A 22,700-nucleotide genomic window follows, 5' to 3' on the forward strand; every position below is an offset into this window, starting at 1 on the left:
CCATCTCCTGGTGGCCATATGTAACATTGTGCTTCATGTGGATTATCTAATGATCTATACATCTGATTATCTTGTGTGTGGACTCGATTGAAAGATAATCACCTCCTCTACGTACTGGTGATATTTTATGTTTAAGTTTACTATTCGTGAAGTTATAAGCGAAAATGCGGCATATATGCAAAGACATTTACTTAGCTGTAACTTGCTATATTTTGTCTGTGAGTAAACCAAAAATGTCTGGTTGTATTCGACTCATTGAGAGCTTTCCAACAACATATGACACATGGTTATTCAATGAGATTGATGCGTTTACTGATTACAACAATATGTACTGTGCAATTTGTTTTAATATAAATTATAAAAACATAGCACTTCTGATTTATCGGCAAATTTCAAAGCAGTTGTTCAGTTTTGGTCATAATGCCGACATGCATTGGAAAGTAACGCTTCTAAGCTTTCAAACGATACATATTTTGTGTTGGTCAAGACTGAAGTTATTCACATTTTGACACCCGAGTTTATAGGTTCAATTGTTTTTAATTAAAGATTTTAACACTATAAAATAAGGTTCAATTTGTTAACTTTAGTTAAACTACTTTTACTACTTTAAATAACACGAGCTAACAATGAATAACACTTTAACAGCATTTTTTAATCTTGGTTAATGTTAATTTCAACATATACATTTTTAAATCAAAAGTTGCATATGTTAACATTAGTTAATGCACTAGGAACTAACAATTAGCTATTTTATTTTGTAAACTAACATAAAAAAATATTAATAAATGCTGTAAACAATATATTGTTCGTTGTAAGTTCATGACATATGTCATGTTCTCTGTTGTCTTTTGTTTTTGTGCTGTTATTGTGAAGTTTAGTTTAGTTCCTGTTTCCTGTTTGGTTTTTGTAGTCCTTTGTAGTTTCATTTTATGTTTGGTTTTCCCCTGATTGGTTCTCCTTCCCTGATTATTTCCCCAGGTGTTCCTTATTCCCTTGTTTGTTCCTTTTTGTATATAAGCCCTTTTAGTTTCCTTATTTCCTTGTTAGTTCTTGCATGTTTTTGATGCTCTGTGCCAGGTCTCCCCTGTTTGCTTGTTTCTGAGTTTTTCTTTATGTTTTTGAATAAACTGCTGCATCTAGATCCTCATTCTCCACCTGCTTCGTCACAACATCTAATGCATTAACTAATGTTAACCAATGAAACATTATTGTAAAGTGTTACCAAGATTTCTTTAACAATTGAGTTTAAGATTTTAATCTGCCAGCTATAATGAACACTTGCATTGCCTCAAGCAGACGATTCTTTACCCTCCTATTGGGTTCAGCATCTGCATTCACCTTTTGCATTTGCGGGTCAATTTTGACCCGGTGGAATTAAAGCTTATAAATCATTCATAACACGATGATTTTCATCTAAAACTATATTGTAAGCCATTAATATGTTCTTAACTGTACATACATGTAAAAAAACTGATATTTCTGGCATGTTAAATGACAAATATAAAAGTTATTAATTAATATGGCATTTTTAATAGAAATAATAAAATGTAGAAATTCGTTAAAATTTCAAAATATACATTAACTACAGCAAAACCAGTGTGATACATGTGAAGACATCGTTTTTATCAACACTTCTGAGAAATGTAATCTAAGCAGATCATAATATACAATTTATATTAACATCTAATGAGAGAATTATTAGTCATTATAATGAATTTCCTGTTACTCAATGCGACGCATTCATTTTCAACTAAACTTCATCAAATCAACTGTTTAACTCAAGTATTCATCATTCATATTTATTTACTATATTTTTATGTTAAATCTATTTACTCTCATGAAGTGTTGAATATTGATGTGTGAGTTACTGTGAGCTGAATCATCAGATGAATAAAGTCAGATGAGTAAAAATATGAACAATTTCCTCTTTCAAGCCCAATTTAGATTAATGTGTGCATGAACTTTGACCTCATCACACCCCCTTTAGACAGTAATACCTTTGATTTAGTTTATTTGTTATGTTTGTTCCATCTGTCATGTATGAATGTGTGTGTGTGTGTGTATGTATGTGTGTGTGTATGTATGTGTGTGTGTATGTATGTGTGTGTGTGTATGTATGTGTGTGTGTGTGTGTGTATGTGTGTGTGTGTGTATGTGTGTGTGTGTATGTATGTATGTATGTGTGTGTGTATACATATGTGTGTGTGTATGTGTTTGTGTATGTGTGTATACATATGTGTGTGTGTGTATGTGTGTGTATGTGTGTGTGTGTGTATGTATGTATGTGTGTGTGTATACATATGTGTGCGTGTATGTGTTTGTGTATGTGTGTATACATATGTGTGTGTATGTGTGTATGTATGTCTGTGTGTATACATATGTGTGTGTGTATGTGTGTGAGTGTGTGTGTGTGTATGTGTGTATATGTGTGTGTGTGAAGATAAACATGTGTGAGAGAGTTTTGGAAATAAGTAAAATGTAAATGAAGTGTTTACAAGTAAAAATCGATTAATAGATTAACAAAAAAAAAAAAAGCACAATTAAGCCACAATTGATGTTGGGTCAAAATTGACCTGCGAACGCAAAATATGTAGCATTTTAATATATAGCAGTTATATCTGTTAAACAAATGTTTTTTTTAAATCTGAAAAATATGTATTGTGTGTTTTTCGATAGTCTTGACAAAGTCACAAAGTTTGGGTCCCGTACTAAAAAACATGTGCTATTTAAAAATGATTATCTTCCTCTCCCGGGTCAAAAATGACCTGAAAGCAATAGGAGGGTTCAATGAACAAAGTTTGAAAAATATAGCAATTATTTAAATAACAATAGTCCGCAATTCTAGTGCAATCTGATGCATCAATTTCTTTCTAAATTAAAAATGGCAGAATGTTCTAAAACATTTGAACCGTAGTTTATATGGAAGAAAAAGAATCTACTTTCTCCATACATTTACATTTATGCATTTGGCAGACGCTTTTATCCAAGGGACAATCCCCCCGGAGCAACCTGGAGTTAAGTGCCTTACTCAAGGACACAATGGTGGTGGCTGTGGGGATCGAACCAGCAACCTTCTGATTACCAGATTACCAGTTATGTGCTTAGACCACTACACACCACAAAGCAACGTGAATTTCTGATCAGGCCTGTTGGGAAGAGAATGCATCTGATTAAACTCTACTGCACCTGCCACCTTTGGGAAAAACATTTGTTCCAAGCTTGTATGTTTGCCATTGAACACAACAGGAGAAATGTGAATTATCTTCATGCAGCTCTTTTCCATACAGCGGTAGTTCACAGTGACCACATCTGTCAAGCTCCAAAAAGACACAAACATCACAAGAGCACCAATAAAAGAAGTTCATATGACTTCTGCAAGTCTTCTGAAGTCATATTCAAATTTGGGGGTTGATTTTCAGTGAATAATGGGTGTTCCTCATACAAAGCTATCGTGTGACTTCAGATAACTTGAAATAGGGCACAAAGGCTTATGTTCAAATTTATGTTTAAATAGAGAGTAAACTACATACATTGACGTCTTCATAATCAACTATTTGTCATTGTTCTTATATGAAGGGTGAAACTGGCAATTATAAATCAATTTATCAATTATGCAGGAAAGATTACTGTCACATTAAAAATCAATAGCAGAGTATGTACGGACATTAATGAGAACACTGATAGATCCGGTCATGGACTTCTTGTAAGACAGATTGTCCCTCCAAGGAATTAATCAGCGATGTCCATTAAAAATTAACGAAGCGCTGCAGAAATTATTCTGACAAGGGCAGAAGAAAGAAGTATTGAAATGAGGCGAGAGGTGAGATATACTGTTGGTAAGATGAAACAAAGGTTGCAATTACAACCAATAGAAAAGTAAACAGAAAACATATTCCATGTTTCATATGTGCAAAGCAGTGATACAAGGAATGCAGCAATTTTTATATGAGCATGAAGCGGTTGAAGGGCAGCCGGTCATACCGGGCATTTTCCCGGCGGGCCGACGCACTTTGGGACCGATCAGGGGCGGACTGGCCATCGGGAGAACCGAGCGGGCTGGTAGGTCGACCGCAAAACGTCCCGAATGGGCCGCGATAAGCTTAAATGAGCTGCCGTGTTATGCAGAACGGACCACAAATGGCGCCGCGATAAGGACAGCGAACACCCCACCCCGCTCAACATGTTTTGGGCAGGTTGTCATGTAAAATCCAGGGCTGATTTATCTTCACCATCCAGCCCATGGGTAAGATGGTGCCCCCTAAGGAGATGGTGCCCTACGCACACTGCGTAGTATGCGTGTAGGGAGTGGCGGTACTGCAATATGACAACATCAAATCAGAAAATTCCTTAAGCGAAACAAACATTTATAATATGCATTATTTACTCACATTTGCAAACAAAATATAAAGTGTTGACTCACCATTGACAAACCTATCGGTAGATTTTGGAACTGACACGAGGGAGAGTTAGCACGTCTGTTAATGCGGTTATCGGCCGATGTTGATAATAGAAAAATGGCCAAATATCGTCCGATTAATCGGTCTATCTCTATCTAATAAAATAGCGATTTGTTCACTGATATAGCGTGCACCCCTGAAAGATAAAGGCACTCAAAATATTCACATGTATGCAAATATTTAAGTAGTATGAGTGTGTAGGGTGAGCGGCTCGACTGTGTCATTCACTGCATTATAGGAATGGGCGGTTGCCGCAGAGCTCTTTTGGCGCGCTTTGCATGATTCACTGATTGGACGATCTTTCCCTTCAGGATCATGGGTCGTGTAGTTCTTTACCAGTAATTCTTTTTCATAATAATTTTAATAATGTGGACTGTTGGCTTCACCAGAAGCATATACCATCGATTAACATCCTCAGAGCTCACGGTAGGTCTGTCTTTAAAGGCTTATAAGTTAGCATTAAAAATAGCAACCTCATAACGTTGAATACACACAAATAAAAAGTTTGGAGGTCGGCTGGTTCTCTAAACCCCACAGAGATCCGTGCGGACTGGGTGAGATCCAGAACTGAGTGCACACAACCACGAACCGCTGAGGAATCTGGAGGGGCTCTTGAGTGCTCGATGAAAACACAAATGGCGACAGAAGAGAGAGGCGAATGCTCATTGAACGGATTACCTTTAACACTGCCGGTTTCCACAGACCGCTCGTTCATCTCATTACCGTCACGGAGCCCGCGGGCACAACACCCAGATCAGGTGCTGCTGCGGGTGGGCATCTGTTTGTTAACGTCTCCCTTCATTTTATGGCTGTGTTTAAAATCAAACTGAGCTGTTGGGTCCAGATAGAGAAATGAGCTAGAAAGTGTTCTCAACTGGTCTCTCATGTCTGTTCCACAAAAACAATGCTAAATGCAAATAACAAGATGCAACTAACCAATAAACACCATTCTCAAAGCGTATTTGCTTTGCTCTATGCGTGATTATGGTGTTTATTGGTTAGTTGCATCTTGTTACATTTACATTTATGCATTTGGCAGACGCTTTTATCCAAAGGGACAATCCCCCCCGGAGCAACCTGGAGTTAAGTGTCTTGCTCAAGGACACAATGGTGGTGGCTGTGGGGATCGAAACAGCAACCTTCTGATTACCAGATTACCAGTTATGTTCTTAGACCACTACACCACCACCACTCTGGTTATTTCAGACGCTTCCAAATATATGGCATATATGCAATGCATGTGAATTTCATGATGAGATAGATCACGTTTAATGATCAATTAATGCAGAAAACCAGCTCATTCTAAAGGGTTCACATACTTTTTCTTGCCACTGTAGAAGTGATCCGCTATAGCGCCCCTAGTTGCAACATTGAGAACTTGACGCGTGCTTGCGTTGTGTTATAAATTGTATCTGAGAAAGTTTGGAACAGAACTTTGCACGAAATCGAGCTTGCATATCTAGAAGCACCAATTGGTTTTGGGTGAAACAGACCAAACGGTAACTCCTTTTTCACTGTACATCTTGACCTCCTTAGCGATCATGAGTTCAAGCTCAATTACACTTCCTATATCACCATCTAGTGCCCTGTGCATGTGTCAAGCACTAGGGAGTGTAATCGACTTTGAAATCATGATCATGCCTAGAGACTGCAATGACAATTGAATTGAATATAAAAATTGTAAACATTTGTTATTAAAGATGCATTACTTGACGATGCTTAAACTGCCTGATGAAACTTTTTGACAGGCTTGACATGAAAACACAGGTTTCATGTAGTGAGTTCAGAGCGCTGCAGGATTGAGTTTCAGTAGGTAATTATTTAATGCGGGATTCATCAGCTCTGCTGCTTCAAATCAGGTGTGACACAATCAGGCAGATGAATCAAGCAGGCTGCCGCAGCGTTCAAATGATGGATGAAACAAACCTAGAGTGAAAATCCCAATCATGTGACTCCATCACCACAACAAACACAGAAATTAAGATGAACAGGTTTAACAGTTAAACCCAACACAGTAACATTAAACCTTTAATTGTATGGCAGCCGATTGGTTCGATGGTACTTCGTTGATAATTTCTTTTCCATTAAAAGAAATACACAGATCATGATAAAAGACAAAAAGCTGGTGTGTGGTGAGTGTACTGGTGCACTATGGCTGCCGTCGCATCATCCAGGTGGATGCTGCACACTGGTGGTGTGTGAGGAGATTCCCCTGTTCAGTACCTAAAGCACTTTGAGTGTAGTGTCAGAAAAGCGCTATATAAATATAACATTCATTCACTCAACATTCATTCATAAATATCAAATCCCATGGATCAATATTTGCTGAGTAATCCATTATTTGTTGAGGGGGATCCAAATGACAATTTTCAGCTATGATTTTGGAGCAAAACCTTGTTGCCAATGGAGTCCAAAAATGGGGGGAAAACACTTTTTTTGTGTTGTTTTTCCAAAGTTGGATTGCCTGTAACTGTAAAAGTTTTAAAGTTATCTTAATATATTTTAAGACTGTGGTTCAGAACAAACATGTCTTTTTGTGCCTCCATTTTTAAGGCCCTATATGGTTAAATCTCAGAGAAATGGGGCTCTCAATGTGGCTCCAATCAGGGACAAACGCAACTACACATTTCTGAGCGTGTATGCAAAACCATGCATTGTGCCCCATGTATTTGCCAAGCAAAGTAAGCATTGTAAGTGTTGCAGGTTGGGGGCTCATTGTGCCACCTTTCGTGAGCTTCTGGTGTCCCCCATTTAAAATCAGTTGACTTAATTTCCCAATGTTGCCAATGGAGTCCAAAAAATGGGGGGAAAAACACTTTTTTGTGTTGTTTTTCCAAAGTTGGAGTGCCTGTAACTGTAAAAGTTTTAAAGTTATCTTAATATATTTTAAGACTGTGGTTCAGAACAAACGTTTATTTTTGGGTCTCCATTTTTAAGGCCCTATATGGTTAAATCTCAGAGAAATGGGGCTCTCAATGTGGCTCCAGTCAGGGACGCAACCACATTTCTGAGTTACACTTTTCTGAGCGTGTATGCAAAACCAAATGTTGTGTCCCATGTATCTGCCAAGCAAGGTAAGCATTGTAAGTGTTGCAGGTTGGGCGAGAGGGCTCATTGCACCACCTTTCATAAGCCGCTGGTGCCCCCCCATTTAAAATCAGTTGACTTCAGTTCCCCTTGTTGCAAATGGAGTCCAAAAATGGGGGAAAACACTTTTTTGTGTTGTTTTTCCAAAGTTGGAGTGCCTGTAACTGTAAAAGTTTTAAAGTTATCTTAATATCATTTAAGACTGTAGTTCAGAACAAACTTTTCTTTTTGTGTCTCCATTTTTGAGGCCCTATATGGTTAAATCTCAGAGATATGGGGCTCTCAATGTGGCTCCAATCAGGGACGCAACTACACATTTCTGAGCGTGTGTGCAAAACCATGCATTGTGTCCCATGTATCTGCCAAGCAAAGTAAGCATCGTAAGTGTTGCAAGTTGGGCGAGAGGGCTCATTGCACCACCTTTCGTGAGCCGCTGGTGCCCCCCCATTTAAAATCAGTTGACTTCATTTCCCAATGTTGCCAATGGAGTCCAAATATGGGGGAATAACACTTTATTTGTGTTGGTTTTCCATGGAGTGCCTGTAACTTTAAAAGTTTTAAAGTTATCTTAATATCCTTTAATACTGTGGTTCAAAACAAACTTTTCTTTTTGTGTCTTTATTTTTAAGGCACTATATGGTTAAATCTCAGAGATATGGGGCTCTCAATGTGGCTCCAATCAGGGGCGCAACTACACATTTCTGAGCGTGTATGCAAAACCAAATTTTGTGCCCCATGTATCAACCAAGCAAGGTAAGCACTGTAAGTGTTGCAGGTTGGGGGCTCATTGCGCCACCTTTCGTGAGCCGCTACACCCCCCCTATATTTTCCCTATGCATTGCATACCTTGCATATATGGTTTGGTTATGCATAAATTATGTACCTTTATATGTTCACATAAAAACAACTTAACAGTTATCAGTGTCTACTTGAACTGTTGGCGTAATCTCTGTTCCAAATCTTAAGTGAGCTGCCTTGCTGTCTTATACTATGGCTACTTACCTTTGGAACAAGCTTCATGTTGAGAGTGCACCAAGTTAAGGATTTATTTACAATACATTTAGCATTTAATCATGGTGTACTTACTAATGAAAAACTAAGCATTCTGACATCTTAATTGTACTCAAATGATATAAAATAACTGGGTAACATAGTGTAAATGTATACTGTAATGCTTTAAAATCTGCTTAATAAAAGCTCCTTTTATGGTAAGAATATGGACGTAAATATGGATGTAAATTACATACTGTATATATAGCACTGCAATTGTTTATTATCTCTGTTTAAAGGAATATTCCAGGTTCAATAGAGTACAAGCTCAATCGACAGCATTTGTGGCTTAATATTCATTAACAAAAAAAAAAGCATAATTAATTATATGGAATGCCGATTAGTTAAAATAATCTCAATTAATCTCATATGTAAATATTTGCCTAGAAATCCTCTAAAATAGCAATTCAGTATATAATGATTAAATAAATATAGATAGTTATATTTAAATAACTAATAAATAATAATACAGATAATTAAAATGCATCACATTATTTTGGCACTCAAGTGACGAAACAAAAAGTCACTTCAGGATTAAATATATTGTTTATTTGCATATTATTGAACATAAGGCAATCACTGCAAACAGTTAACCACAATCCATTTAGCAATTGAATTTGTCAATCAGTCCGAGATTTATTGCTTGTTTAAGGACGTGTCAATGTACACCTGCATCAGATGGACGCATTTGGAGTGTCTCGACTGTGTCGTGTCATAAACATACAGTTTTTAGGTCACTGTGTCAAGTTAAACGTAGTTTGAAATGTAGAAAAACACGTCTTGAGATCCCTGTGTTCAGATTTGCGCTCCATCAAGCTGTGTTTGTACGCAAGAACGTGTCCTCGGGTTGTGCTGTGTGCTCTCTGTAAGGTTGGTTTGTTCTCTGTATGAGCTGCTCGTTGCCTATACAGCTGAAGTTTCGCTTACTGCCCCCTGGAGAACACAGGTGGTACTACAAGCTTGAATTGCTCAGGTAGAAGGAATATTCCTAACGATTACTTGCAAAATTTTCTTTTAACACATTATTTTTATATAATAAATCGCACCGAATTAACGCGTTAAATCGACAGCCTTAGTTAAAATACCCACTGTTTCAAAAGTATAGCCACAAGATGTAAATAATATGCATGTTAAAGGGGACCTATTATGCAAAGTTCCCTTTTACATGGTGTTTGTACATAAATGTTGTGTGTACACAACCACCCTACAATGTTAAATGTGCAACCACTCCTCTTTCTTATATTTCTATGAATCAAAAACAGTGTGTTAAAATGAACGGTTTTCATTTCTGCTCTAAAGTGAGGTCACGTTAGATCAGGCCACGCCCACGACTGGTGACGGAACTACCCACCCTATTATCATAGCTCCTCCCCTGAGTGATCTACACACAGTCTGCACTGGAGCAGATACAGTGTTCTGTTGTTGCTGTAAAGTGATCATAAGAGTCTTCATGATCTCCCGACATCAGAGCCACTGAAGACGCAGTGTTGTTTTGTTTTTGAAGGAAATGTGCCCCAAAACATACATAAATATAAAGCAGGATTTCACAAAAAATTTGATTCTCAAGCATGGATCAGCACCAACTGTTCGTGTTCCAGCTTTATATCTGGAAGATGTAAGTATCACACTTTATATTTTGTGAATGTTTGCAAATCGCCTTTCTGAATGTGCTTGTTAGCTGATTCCATGCTAATGCAGCTAAAGTTAGCATTGTCTCTGTATTGTATTCACAGAGACCATATATATATATATATATATATATTCATACATATGTGGCCAGGGCTGGACTGGTAATCTGGCATACCGGGCATTTTCCCGGTGGGCCGACGCACTTTTGGGGCCGATCAGGGACGGACTGGCCATTGGGAGAACCGAGAGAGCTGGTGGGTCAGCTGCGAAATGAATTCTGCAGAACGGTCCACAAAACGGCACCACGATATGCAGAAAAGGATAGCGAACACGCCCCTCTCCCTTCCCCCCAGTTTGATTTTTTTTAAAGAAAAGGAGGAATTAGTTGAATTTTTTTTTTGTGGGATCAACATTACGCCACAAATGCTGTCGATTGAGCTTAATTGGGTTAAACCTGGAATATTCCTTTAATACAAGCCCATGTTATGGTTTATAATATATAAGGATAGAAATGACTAAGCAGAATAATCTGAGTATGCATGTGAAGACACTATATCATAGGGAATAATCTGAGTATGCATGTGAAGATATCTGAGTATGCATGTGCAGACACTATATCATAGGGAATAATCTGAGTATGCATGTGAAGATATCTGAGTATGCATGTGAAGACACGATAACATAGGGAATAATCTGAGTATGCATGTGAAGATACTATATCATAGGAAATAATCTGAGTATGCAGGTGAAGACACTATATCATAGGAAATAATCTGAGTATGCATGTGAAGACACTATATCATAGGGAATAATCTGAGTATGCATGTGAAGATATCTGAGTATGCATGTGAAAACACTATATCATAGGAAATAATCTGAGTATGCAGGTGAAGACACTATATCATAGGAAATAATCTGAGTATGCATGTGAAGACACTACATCATAGGGAATAATCTGAGTATGCATGTGAAGATATCTGAGTATGCATGTGAAGACACTATATCATAGGAAATAATCTGAGTATGCATGTGAAGACACTACATCATAGGGAATAATCTGAGTATGCATGTGAAGATATCTGAGTATGCATGTGAAGACACTATATCATAGGAAATAATCTGAGTATGCACGTGAAGACACTATATCATAGGGAATAATCTTAGTATGCATGTGAAGATATCTGAGTATGCACGTGAAGACACTATATCATAGGGAATAATCTGAGTATGCACGTGAAGACACTATATCATAGGGAATAATCTTAGTATGCATGTGAAGATATCTGAGTATGCACGTGAAGACACTATATCATAGGGAATAATCTGAGTATGCACGTGAAGACACTATATCATAGGGAATAATCTTAGTATGCATGTGAAGATATCTGAGTATGCACGTGAAGACACTATATCATAGGGAATAATCTTAGTATGCATGTGAAGACACTATATCATAGGGAATAATCTGAGTATGCACGTGAAGACACTATATCATAGGAAATAATCTGAGTATGCACGTGAAGACACTATATCATAGGAAATAATCTGAGTATGCACGTGAAGACACTATATCATAGGAAATAATCTGAGTATGCACGTGAAGACACTATATCATAGGAAATAATCTGAGTATGCACGTGAAGACACTATATCATAGGGAATAATCTTAGTATGCATGTAAAGATATCTGAGTATGCATGTGAAGACACTATATCATAGGGAATATCATAGGGCATTCCGGGCCGCGTCATCAGAGCGTGCGCGAATCAACTGGCTGGTGTTTTTACGGACATTTTCAATCTGTCCCTCTCCCTGTCTGTAGTCCCCACATGCTTCAAAACATCAACCATTGTGCCTGTACCGAAGCAAGCTATAATCACATGCTTAAATGACTGGCGTCCTGTTGCTCTGACCCCCATCATCAGCAAATGCTTCGAGAGGTTAATCAGAGATCACATCTGCTCTGTTCTGCCCCCTCTTTGGACCCATTGCAGTTTGCCTACCGCAACAACCGCTCCACTGATGATGCCATTGCATCTACAATACACACTGCTCTCTCCCACCTGGAAAAAGGAACACATATGTGAGAATGCTGTTTGTAGACTACAGCTCAGCATTCAACACCATAGTGCCCTCCAAGCTTGATGAGAAACTCCGGGCTCTGGGCTTAAACAGCTCGCTGTGCAGCTGGATCCTGGATTTCCTGTCAGGCAGACGTCAGGTGGTTAGAATGGGCAGCAACACCTCCTCATCACTGACCCTCAACACTGGAGCCCCGCAGAGCTGTGTTCTCAGCCCACTCCTGCATTCCCTATACACACGTGACTGTGTGGCAACACATAGCTCAATGCCATCATTAAGTTTGCTGACGATACGACGGTGGTAGGTCTGATCACTGACAATGATGAAAGAGCCTACAGAGAGGAGGTGCACACTCTGACACGCTGGTGTCAGGAGCACAACCTCTCCCTCAACGTCAGTAAAACCAAGGAGCTTGTTGTGGACTTCAGGAAGAAAGGCGGAGAACACAGCCCCATCACCATCAATGGAGCACCGGTGGAGAGAGTCAGCAGCTTCAAGTTCCTCGGTGTCCACATTACTGAGGAACTCACATGGTCCGTCCACACTGAGGCCGTTGTGAAGAAGGCTCACCAGCGCCTCTTCTTCCTGAGGCGGCTGAGGAAGTTTGGAATGAACCACCACATCCTCACGCGGTTCTACACCAGCACTGTAGAGAGCATCCTGACTGGCTGCATCACCGCCTGAGTGCGGCAATAGCACAGCGTACAACTGCAAAGCCCTGCAAAGGGTGGTGCGAACTGCCAGGAACATCATCGGAGGTGAGCTTCCCTCCCTCCAGGACATATACACCAGGCGGTGTGTGAAAAAAGCTCGGAGGATCATCAGAGACTCCAGTCACCCAAGTCATGGGCTGTTCTCACTGCTACCATCAGGCAGGCGGTATCGCAGCATCAGGACCGCACCAGCCGACTACATGATAGCTTTTTCCCCAAGCAATCAGACTGTTGAACTCTTGATCTATCAGGATCAATAATTAGCACTGCACTTTATTAATCTATAATCTCACACTGGACTGTCAACATATTCTCCTCAATACAACTGCTATATATATATATATACACATATATATTTCATATACTCCCACTTATTGTATTGTATTGTATATTCTGTTCTATATTCTGCATTGTATATAATTATTGTGTTGTGTAAGTATGTGTACATCTGATTTGTAAATTGTTTTGTGTAAGTATGTGTACATTTGATATGTAAATTGTTTTGTGTAAGTATGTTGTTTACTGTAATTGGTATATGTCTCGTCACTGTCATGACTGCTATGTTGCTCGGAACTGCACACAAGAATTTCACCTACTGTTGCACTTGTGTACATGGTAGTGTGACAATAAAGTGATTTGATTTGATTTGATTGAAGACACTATATCATAGGGAATAATCTGAGTATGCATGTGAAGATATCTGAGTATGCATGTGAAGACACTATATCATAGGAAATAATCTGAGTATGCACGTGAAGACACTATATCATAGGGAATAATCTGAGTATGCACGTGAAGACACTATATCATAGGGAATAATCTTAGTATGCATGTGAAGACACTATATCATAGGGAATAATCTTAGTATGCATGTGAAGACACTATATCATAGGGAATAATCTGAGTATGCACGTGAAGACACTATATCATAGGAAATAATCTGAGTATGCACGTGAAGACACTATATCATAGGAAATAATCTGAGTATGCACGTGAAGATACTATATCATAGGAAATAATCAAACAGCACATGTGGTGTGGAAATGATTTTTTTAACGAGTACCTTTCTTTGGCTAATAGGTTTAAAGGGGAAGTACACCCAAAAAAGAAAATAATATCATTATTTACTCCCCCTCATGTCGTTCAGAAACAATACACTATTGTTTTTCTGTAAAATATAAAAGGTGCAACAGTTTGAATGTAAATTAAGTATGAGATTTAAGAGCTGCAGTGAAGGGGAAGATTTTTACTGAAGTTCAGTCTGTTTTTTTTACACAAAACTATTGAATAACTTCATAGATTTTGAATATAGTGCATGAGTTTTTTTGCCTTTTGTGGTTACTGACAGATCTATGCAGGGCTGGACTGGTAATCTGGCATACCGGGAATTTTCCCGGTGGGCCGATGCAATTTGGGGCTGATCAGGAGTGGACTGGCCATTGGGAGAACCGAGCGGGCTGGTGGGTCGGCTGTGAAACGGGACCACAAAACGCCGCCGCGATATGCGGAAATTTCAGCAATCACCCCCCTCGCTCAACAACTTTTGGGCCAGTTGCTATGTCAAATCCCGGGCCATTTTGTCTTCCCAGTCCAGCCCTGCATCTATGTCAAGATTCTTCAGCAGTTCTCCTTTTCTGTTCAACATGAGGGTGAGTAAATAATGACCAGGCTTTCGTTTTTGAGTGTACTAGTAAGTTTTCTAAAAATGAAAAACTCTTCTTTACTTGAGCCATTTTTGTCCCATCTAGAAAGCGAGCGAATGAAACCAAACAGGCACAATGAGAGTAGAAAGAGAGGGAATAAAACCCCACGAAGAGTGACGGCTCAGAGGAAGAAGAGTCGTGCATTATTCAGTCTGTTTCCTCTGTTTAATGCCACTGACAATGGGAAGTGAAGGTGAAGCGCCAGCGCCAACATCTTTATAGAACTGCAACTGCAAACCAGCAGCACTAGATATCAGCGACTCTGGCGTAACACTTTAATAGAAGCAGTTAATATGGAATTTTGGCATTGTGGAATTCCAGATTCTGATTGGTTGACAGACGTTCCAAGCCGTTTCTTCATTTTCTTTAACAGCAGGGCTGTGAACTTGTCCATTTCACTCTTGCTCGAGCCAATTATTCCTTTTCATGTAATGCATAATGAAGGTTTTTTTTATTCTCAATGCATAATAATGCAGTCATAATGCTTTAACGTATACTTAATAATCAGTGTGTGCACATGAATACATTGTGACTGCATTTATAATGCATTTCTATTCATAGTCACAATGAGTGCATTTCAAATATGTTAAACACACATTTGAATGTGTCATAATCAGTTTTGGGAGTAATCTGGTTAAATAAGAGTAATCTGATTACATTTTTAAGTAAAAAATCATTCATTTGAAGTGGATTACTTTTGAATAACTTGGTCATAATGCCATATACTCAATGTAACTATGAATATGTAAGCATTATAAAGTGTTTTAAATGTGGATTATCCTACAAGATGAAGTTAAATTCGATTCCTCATCATGATGTGACCCCCTAAAACAATCATTGAGACCATTCACGTGATTATGATGAACAAACTAGTTGAGAGAGATGATGAAAAAAAGACACCAACAAGATTTGTGCACTTGTTTTAAATGTGTAAATTCGCACAGATCTTTTACCAGTATTTGAATGTATTCAACAATGAGAGACGTTAAAATGAACAACGATAAGCACTACTGTAATTAATAGTGCAAATAACTGCAAACTTATCATTTTACAGAAACACCTGAGGAAAATTTAAAGAACAATCTTTCATGAACTTCCATAAAGATTAGAAAGAGAAAATGTGTAGAACAATTCATAACATGAATCAGGCACATTCATCTGGTAATGTTCGACAGCTTTGACTCTTCACATTCACCATCGATGCTTTGACACGACTGTGACCGGCAGAACTGTGCGACATATCTAAAGAAGCTGGTTATTTTTCCACCTCTTCACAATATTTAATATATATGCGTTCAAACAAATGGCTTAGAAATTCAATCAAACAGTAATTGTTCCAAGTATATTCAAAACACAGTCAGATTAGCTATAAATAGTCAACATATGTTTTCAACCCCGTTTCTCAAGTAAAAACAAGGACAAATTACATATTATTTAATTTTATTTATATGCACCAGTATTTACCAACATACTATGAAATAAAGACCATGTGAGGACTACAGAAAAAGTATGTGAACCCTTTGGAATCACCGGCATTTATGTAAAAATGTGTCAAAAATCTGGTTCGCTCTAATGAAAAAACACAATCTGTTTTAACTAATAGCAGACACATTATTATATTGTTCTTGTACATATTGAAAACATCATTCAAACGTTCACAGTGTAGGCGTCAATAAAAGTCTTAATGACACTGGAGGGTGTGGGTTAGAGCTACTTTGACTTATAAAAAGCACTTTTGTTTTTATAAAAAAGAGATTTCAGAAGATTTGCTTGAAGCTTGAAAGGGTTACAAAGGTATCTTGAAGAGATATGACGATTTAGTACTATAGGTACTCTCACTAGAAGTGGCCGTCCTGCCAAGATGATTCAATTGGAACAATGCAGAATGATCAGTGAGGTCAAAAATAACACTAGAGTGACAGATAAAGACTTGAAGGAATCATTGGAACTGGTTAACATCTCTGTTCATGAGAATGTTAACCAGTTCCAACTACATGGAAAACATTAAACAGGTATGGTGTTCATGGCAGGACAACACGAAGGAAGCCGCTGCTTTACATCAAAAACATTGCTAAAGTTGGCCAAAGACCACCTTGACACTCCACAACACTATTGGGAAACTGTTTTGTGGACTGATGAAACTAAGGTTAACATGCAGCTTTGCGTATGGCATATAAAGGGCACCGTATACCAACCTGAACATGGTTGAGCTGAAGCAGTTCTGTAAGAATGGTCCACAATTCCTTCTGGACGTTGTGCAGGTCTAATCCGCAGCTACCGGAAACGCTTGGTTGAGATTATTGCTGCCAAATTTCAGTTATTAAATCAAAGGGTGCACTTACTTTTTTCGCAGCACTGTGAATGTTTAACGGGATGTGTTCAATAAAGACATGAAATATTATAATTGTTTGTGTGTTGTTAGCTTACGCACGTTGTGTTTGTCTATACGTGTGACTTTAATGAAGATGAGATCACATTTAATGACCAATTAATGCAGAAAACCAGCTAATTCCAAAGGGTTCACATAGTTTTTCTTACCACTGCAAATCAGAGGTGCTATGGAAACATTTCAGTCTTAACGCTCGCAAACTTAAACGACAAGAAAGAATCGCAGTACTAGCCTAATGAGGCTTTTTAGGAAACATAATGTCTAAAAAAAAGCTTTTCAAATCCTCGCGACATTCACAATGTTGCTTCATTTTATATCACCAGCAAAGTCATTGCACATATGTGGTCAATACATCGCCCAGCCCTTGTGGTCACATTGTGTCAGACTCTGTGAAAGTGTGTTTGAACTCTTTTCTGATGCTGGTCTTTGAAACGTGTCGTGTCGAGCACAAAACCGAGGCTCAGAGCATTAAAATAAAGAGCTTATGAAGATGGGTACTAGAAGCACATTAAAACAATCAACTTGCTTTCCACCCTGTTTATGATATCATTCAACTTATTAACAATATTTAAAATGATTACAACGCTTGCAAGGCAGCACTATACTGATATTCCTCACACATTCTGGTTAGGCGTTTGTTCCAAAGTATTAAACTTACACAATTAATAAAGGAATGTACATAATGCGTACTCCAGGTAGGGAAGGAGGTATTGCCCCAAGTGAAGGAGTTCAAGTACCTCGGGGTCTTGTTCACGAGTGAGGGGACAATGGAGCGGGAGGTTGGCCAGAGAATCGGGGCAGCGGGGGCGGTATTGCACTATCGCACCGTTGTCACGAAAAGAGAGCTGAGCCTGAAGGCAAAGCTCTCTCAATTTTTGTTCCTACCCTCACCTATGGTCATGAAGGCTGGGTCATGACCGAAAGAACTAGGTCGCGAGTACAAGCGGCCGAAATGGGCTTCCTCAGAAGGGTGGCGGGCTTCTCCCTTAGAGATAGGGTGAGGAGCTCAGTCATCCGTGAGGAGCTCGGAGTAGAGCCGCTGCTCCTTTGCGTCGAAAGGAGTCAGTTGAGGTGGTTTGGGCATCTGGTAAGGATGTCCCCTGGCCGCCTTCCATGGGAGGTGTTTCAGGCACGTCCAGCTGGGAGGAGGCCTCGGGGAAGACCCAGGATTAGGTGGAGAGATTAAATCTCCACACTGGCCTGGGAACGCCTCGGGGTCCCCCAGTCAGAGCTGCTTAATGTGGCTCGGGATAGGGAAGTTTGGGGCCCCCTGCTGGAGCAGCTGCCTCCGCGACCCGACTTCGGATAAGCGGTTGAAGATGGATGGATGGACATCAGGTGTGCTTTCATTTTTTACTTTATGCTTTTTTAAGAAATTTAAGATTAAAGTTTCAAAATCACGTTTCAATGCAAGTTATTATGGCAAACGCAGTTTGTGAATAAAGCAGCGTTTGCATCCCACGTGTTTAATGGTGCGTTCACATACAACACGAAGCGAGCGTTTCGCACGGAGTGATTACATACAACGTCAATGCAAAGATGCGAATAGATGCGAATTGGAGCCGGGCGGCGCAAATGAAGCAAATGACGCCACTCGAACACACAAAAACGTTTCATTCGCGTATTCACTATCCGCGTGACGCGTTTTCGCGAAAGCCTATCGCCATTGAGATTGTCCAGATGTCACTGATGTAATGACGTAGCGGCAAAAGAAATCTGGAAAAATGTATAAAAAAAAATTTGTAGCGCCGTGTGGTCATTTGTAGCAGAAATGTGTAGAACTGTAGCATATACATATGTTTTCAATGGTATCTGATCTTTTCTGTTTTAATTTTATGTTGATGTATTTAATTTATGGGCATTATTATGTTTTATTATTACCATTTATGAAATGCATTACACACGTTAAATGTATTTCATTAATTACATTACATGTATTTCACCCATAATTTGAACTAAATTGAATGGACAAATTGAAAATGAAGCCGAAAATGTTAAATAGTAATAACTCTTATTATTTGGTTGTAATGACTAATGGTGCGTTCACTTTCAACGCAAAGCGAGCGTTTCGCATGGCGCGATGACATACAAATCAATGCAAAGATGCGAATAGACGGCGGGCGACGTGAATGAAGCGAATGGTACGACTCGAAAACGCAAAATCGATTAATTCGCACAAGTTGCAATTTTTGAACTCGAGCAAAAAATCTGCATGACTCGTTGTCGCGAAAGACTATCAGCATTGAGATTGTCCGGATGTCACTGATGTAATGACGTAGTAGCAGAAGAAATCTGGAAAAATGGATGAAAACATTGTTGTTGCGGTGTGTGGTCACCTGGACTTGGATGACACAACGTCATACATGTACAGAGACCGGACAGAAAAAGAGCGAGGATGTTGGACTACCTGGTGAGTTCTGAAAATATGCGCGTCTACTTGATTCCAGCTATTGGTTGAACTTTACTATGAACCAAGTCGTAGAAGCCCCTCCTCCTGTCCTTTTCCGGAAGAGTAGGAGGAATAGTCGCGTGTTCGCGTTACTCGCGCGAGCGATTAATCCAGCGGTCAAACTCACGAAAACTTTCTTCGCATTGTATGTGAACGCACCATAAGAGAACAAAATCACCACTGGGGAAATTTGCGCAAAATAGAAATTAAATGCTGCAGCGTATCCCGCTTAAGTGAGCGTATACGGTACGTTTTCATATGTGAACATTGGAGAATTTTTCAAATCTTGGTGTTTTTAATCCTGCTCTTTTTTTTGCCAATATTCCCAAATTTGGAAACCCAGCTAGTGATGACGTCATTGTCATATTTGCATACCGAATTACGACTGGTCTACACTCTTGCATCTTTTTGCATAATTAATTGTGATTTTTTTTGTCTTTCTTGCATATATTTAACCAATTATAGCCGCCTTTACAGCACAAATCATTTTCACATCATCAGTATTGTGTCTTTTATTCCAGTAAATATATCGAAACATCCCTAAAACAAAATATGGGTAACATCTATTTTACAACGTCCTTGTTATACATACAACATGTAATGACTGAAGCAATAACAGTAAAGTGTGCATAATTACAAGTAACTAACCCTAACCCTAAACCTATAGTAAGTACATGTTGTAATACGCATGTAATTACATTGTAATAAGGACATTGTAAAATAAAGTGTGTTCAACATATGGAACAAAAGTGTTTGTAATAAGACTTGTTTCCAGAGAGTCGATTCTTTGAATCGGAGGCTTTGGGACGTGCTCAGGGACGTGACATGATCTTTTGTCACTCATACCATCAATATGTATTGCAAAAGTATTGCTTTGTCTCTTGGAATTGCTTCCATGGATTCTGAAATCCTGGAATTGGAATTCTGCTGCCTTGCAAGCACCGCTGTTTCCTTCAAGAAATCCAGTTTTGTACAATAGATTTGAACTTTTATCCTTAAATTTATCAAAGGATAGTACGGAAATACCTCGGTCCTTGCTTTACCTCCTAATAAAAAAAGATTAAACCACAAAATTGGACATAAAACTAGACAGAGCAAAGTATCATGGAGCTCGGAGAGAGAAAATCAAATGGAGAGCGCAAACGCTTTGGCAGAAGAGTTGGGAGAGGAATGCACAGGCTGAAAGAAAAGATAAAGGTGAAGAAAAGTGGTTTTCTCTTTACATACGGCATGCTTCCCACGGATGTGGGGCTGCGAGTTAATCTGTTTCCTCACAGAGGAAAGAAGCAAAGGGAAAAAGGTGCTCTTCTTATGAAAGTCACGTTTTACTTTGATTGTCCAGATATACAAGAGATATACAATCACAGCGTATATATTTGACAAGATCCTTTTCAGGAAAGGAGCTGAGAATTCATGTCAGGGCCCTTGAGGTCGTGGCCCTGCATTTTGAATCAGTGTTTCAGGTGTGTGTGTGTGTGTGTGTGTGTGGGTGTGTGTGTGTGTTCTGTACACGGAATGGTCAGTTCTACTCGAGAGGCGTCTGTCCATTGTCCAGTGTGCTGCTGGGCTCCCGTAGACAGTTCTTTCGTACGATTGGCAGCGGGTGCGCCTCTGTGTTAAACACCCAGTCGTCAAGCGGCAGCAGGTCATCGTCAGAGAACAGCAGGTACAGGTATCTACAGTCCGATCACATAGAGCGAGGGTTAACACATCTCATTTCACACTTTATGACCATTTTTATGACTTTCCCAGTATTTAAATAACTGGATTTTTAAAAATCGTTTTATAGTAATTTTATAGAGTCATTTCTAGCCAAAAAAATATTTTAGAGCAGAGCAGAACTAGATGTACAGATGTAGAAATGACCATGACTTCAAGATTATATTTGTAATATGAAACAATTTTCCACTATTCCCAAACAAATACAAAAGATTTAAATAATTTCAATGACTAAGGTTGAACTCAAATCTAAGACTCACCCTGTTGTTTTAGATTTAACTCATTTATTTTAAATATTATTATTTTTTAGATTAAATTAATTTCTACAACTGTTCCACGTTTTAGAAGATTAAGCACATTTCTACGCCTTTTCTATGCTTTTTAAGATTTAACTACTTTACGTGATTTTTTTACGATTTAACTAAATTCTGTGACTTTTCCAAATTTTTTATTTGATACATTTTCCACTATCCCCCAAAAAAGATTAAAATAATTTATATGACTTTATATGACTTATGATTTAACTAAAATGTATAACTCACCATGTTATTTTAGATTTAACTAATTTCCAAAAAATAAATGTATATATATATTTCTTTTAACTAATTTCCATGACATTTCCAATTGTTTTATATTTAACTGATTTCCTTGAATTTTTCCAAAAATATTTTCACGATTAAACGAATTTAGGGGGTCTGGGTATCTCAGCGAGTATTGTCGCTGACTATCACCGCTGGAGTCGCGAGTTCAAATCCAGGGTGTGCTGAATGACTCCAGCCAGGTCTCCTAAGCAACCAAATTGGCCCGGTTGCTAGGGAGGGTAGAGTCACATGGGGTAACCTCCTCGTGGTCGCGATTAGGGGTTCTCACTCTCAATGGGGCGTGTGGTGACTTGTGTGTGGATCGTGGAGAGTAGCATGAGCCTCCACATGCTGTGAGTCTCCGCGGTATCATGCACAATGAGTCACGTGATCAGATGCGCGGATTGACGGTCTCAGAAGCGGAGGCAATTGAGATGTCCTCCGCCACCCGGATTGAGGTGAGTAACCGCGCCACCACGAGCACCTACTAAATAGTGGGAATTGTGCGTTTAAAATAATTAGAAAAGGGGATAAAAATGAAAAAAAAAAAGCGGAATTTTTCCATGCTTTTTAAGATTTAACTCATTACAACTTCAGTTTCACAGTCCTGGAAACTCTCTATTTCAAAATGTCCATAATCTTGGGAACCCTGAGGTTTGACTGGTTGAAAATGACCATGGTGAGCACCAAAAGTACCAAGTATTACTATAAATAAAGATTAAACCAAACCTAACAAATGTAGCTTTAATGGCATACACCGAAATGACTACTATAACGACCTATTTTGTAAAGGAAGTTACTGTAGCAATCGTGTAAAATTTGAAATGTAAGTCAATGCAGT

The 22,700-nt window shown here is 38.8% G+C and overlaps 2 protein-coding genes across 5 annotated transcripts in view; one reads left to right on the forward strand and one right to left on the reverse strand.

Moving 5' to 3' along the window:
- The window catches only part of LOC127655754 (mRNA export factor GLE1-like), a 160,084-nt gene that overhangs the window by 100,177 nt on the left and 37,207 nt on the right, over positions 1-22,700 (forward strand). The gene's annotated exons all lie outside the window — the stretch shown is intronic.
- LOC127655736 (mannosyl-oligosaccharide 1,2-alpha-mannosidase IA-like) overlaps positions 17,998-22,700 on the reverse strand; it is a 271,337-nt gene continuing 266,634 nt past the window's right edge. For both annotated transcript variants that reach the window (XM_052143702.1, XM_052143703.1), the window contains exon 12: positions 17,998-21,235. In XM_052143702.1, the coding sequence (XP_051999662.1) occupies positions 21,085-21,235 (151 nt within the window). In that variant the 3' untranslated portion in view covers positions 17,998-21,084. The remainder of the gene's footprint in view (positions 21,236-22,700) is intronic.

Source organism: Xyrauchen texanus, chromosome 15 (genome assembly GCF_025860055.1).
Source record: "Xyrauchen texanus isolate HMW12.3.18 chromosome 15, RBS_HiC_50CHRs, whole genome shotgun sequence".
Taxonomy (NCBI): Eukaryota; Metazoa; Chordata; class Actinopteri; order Cypriniformes; family Catostomidae; genus Xyrauchen; species Xyrauchen texanus.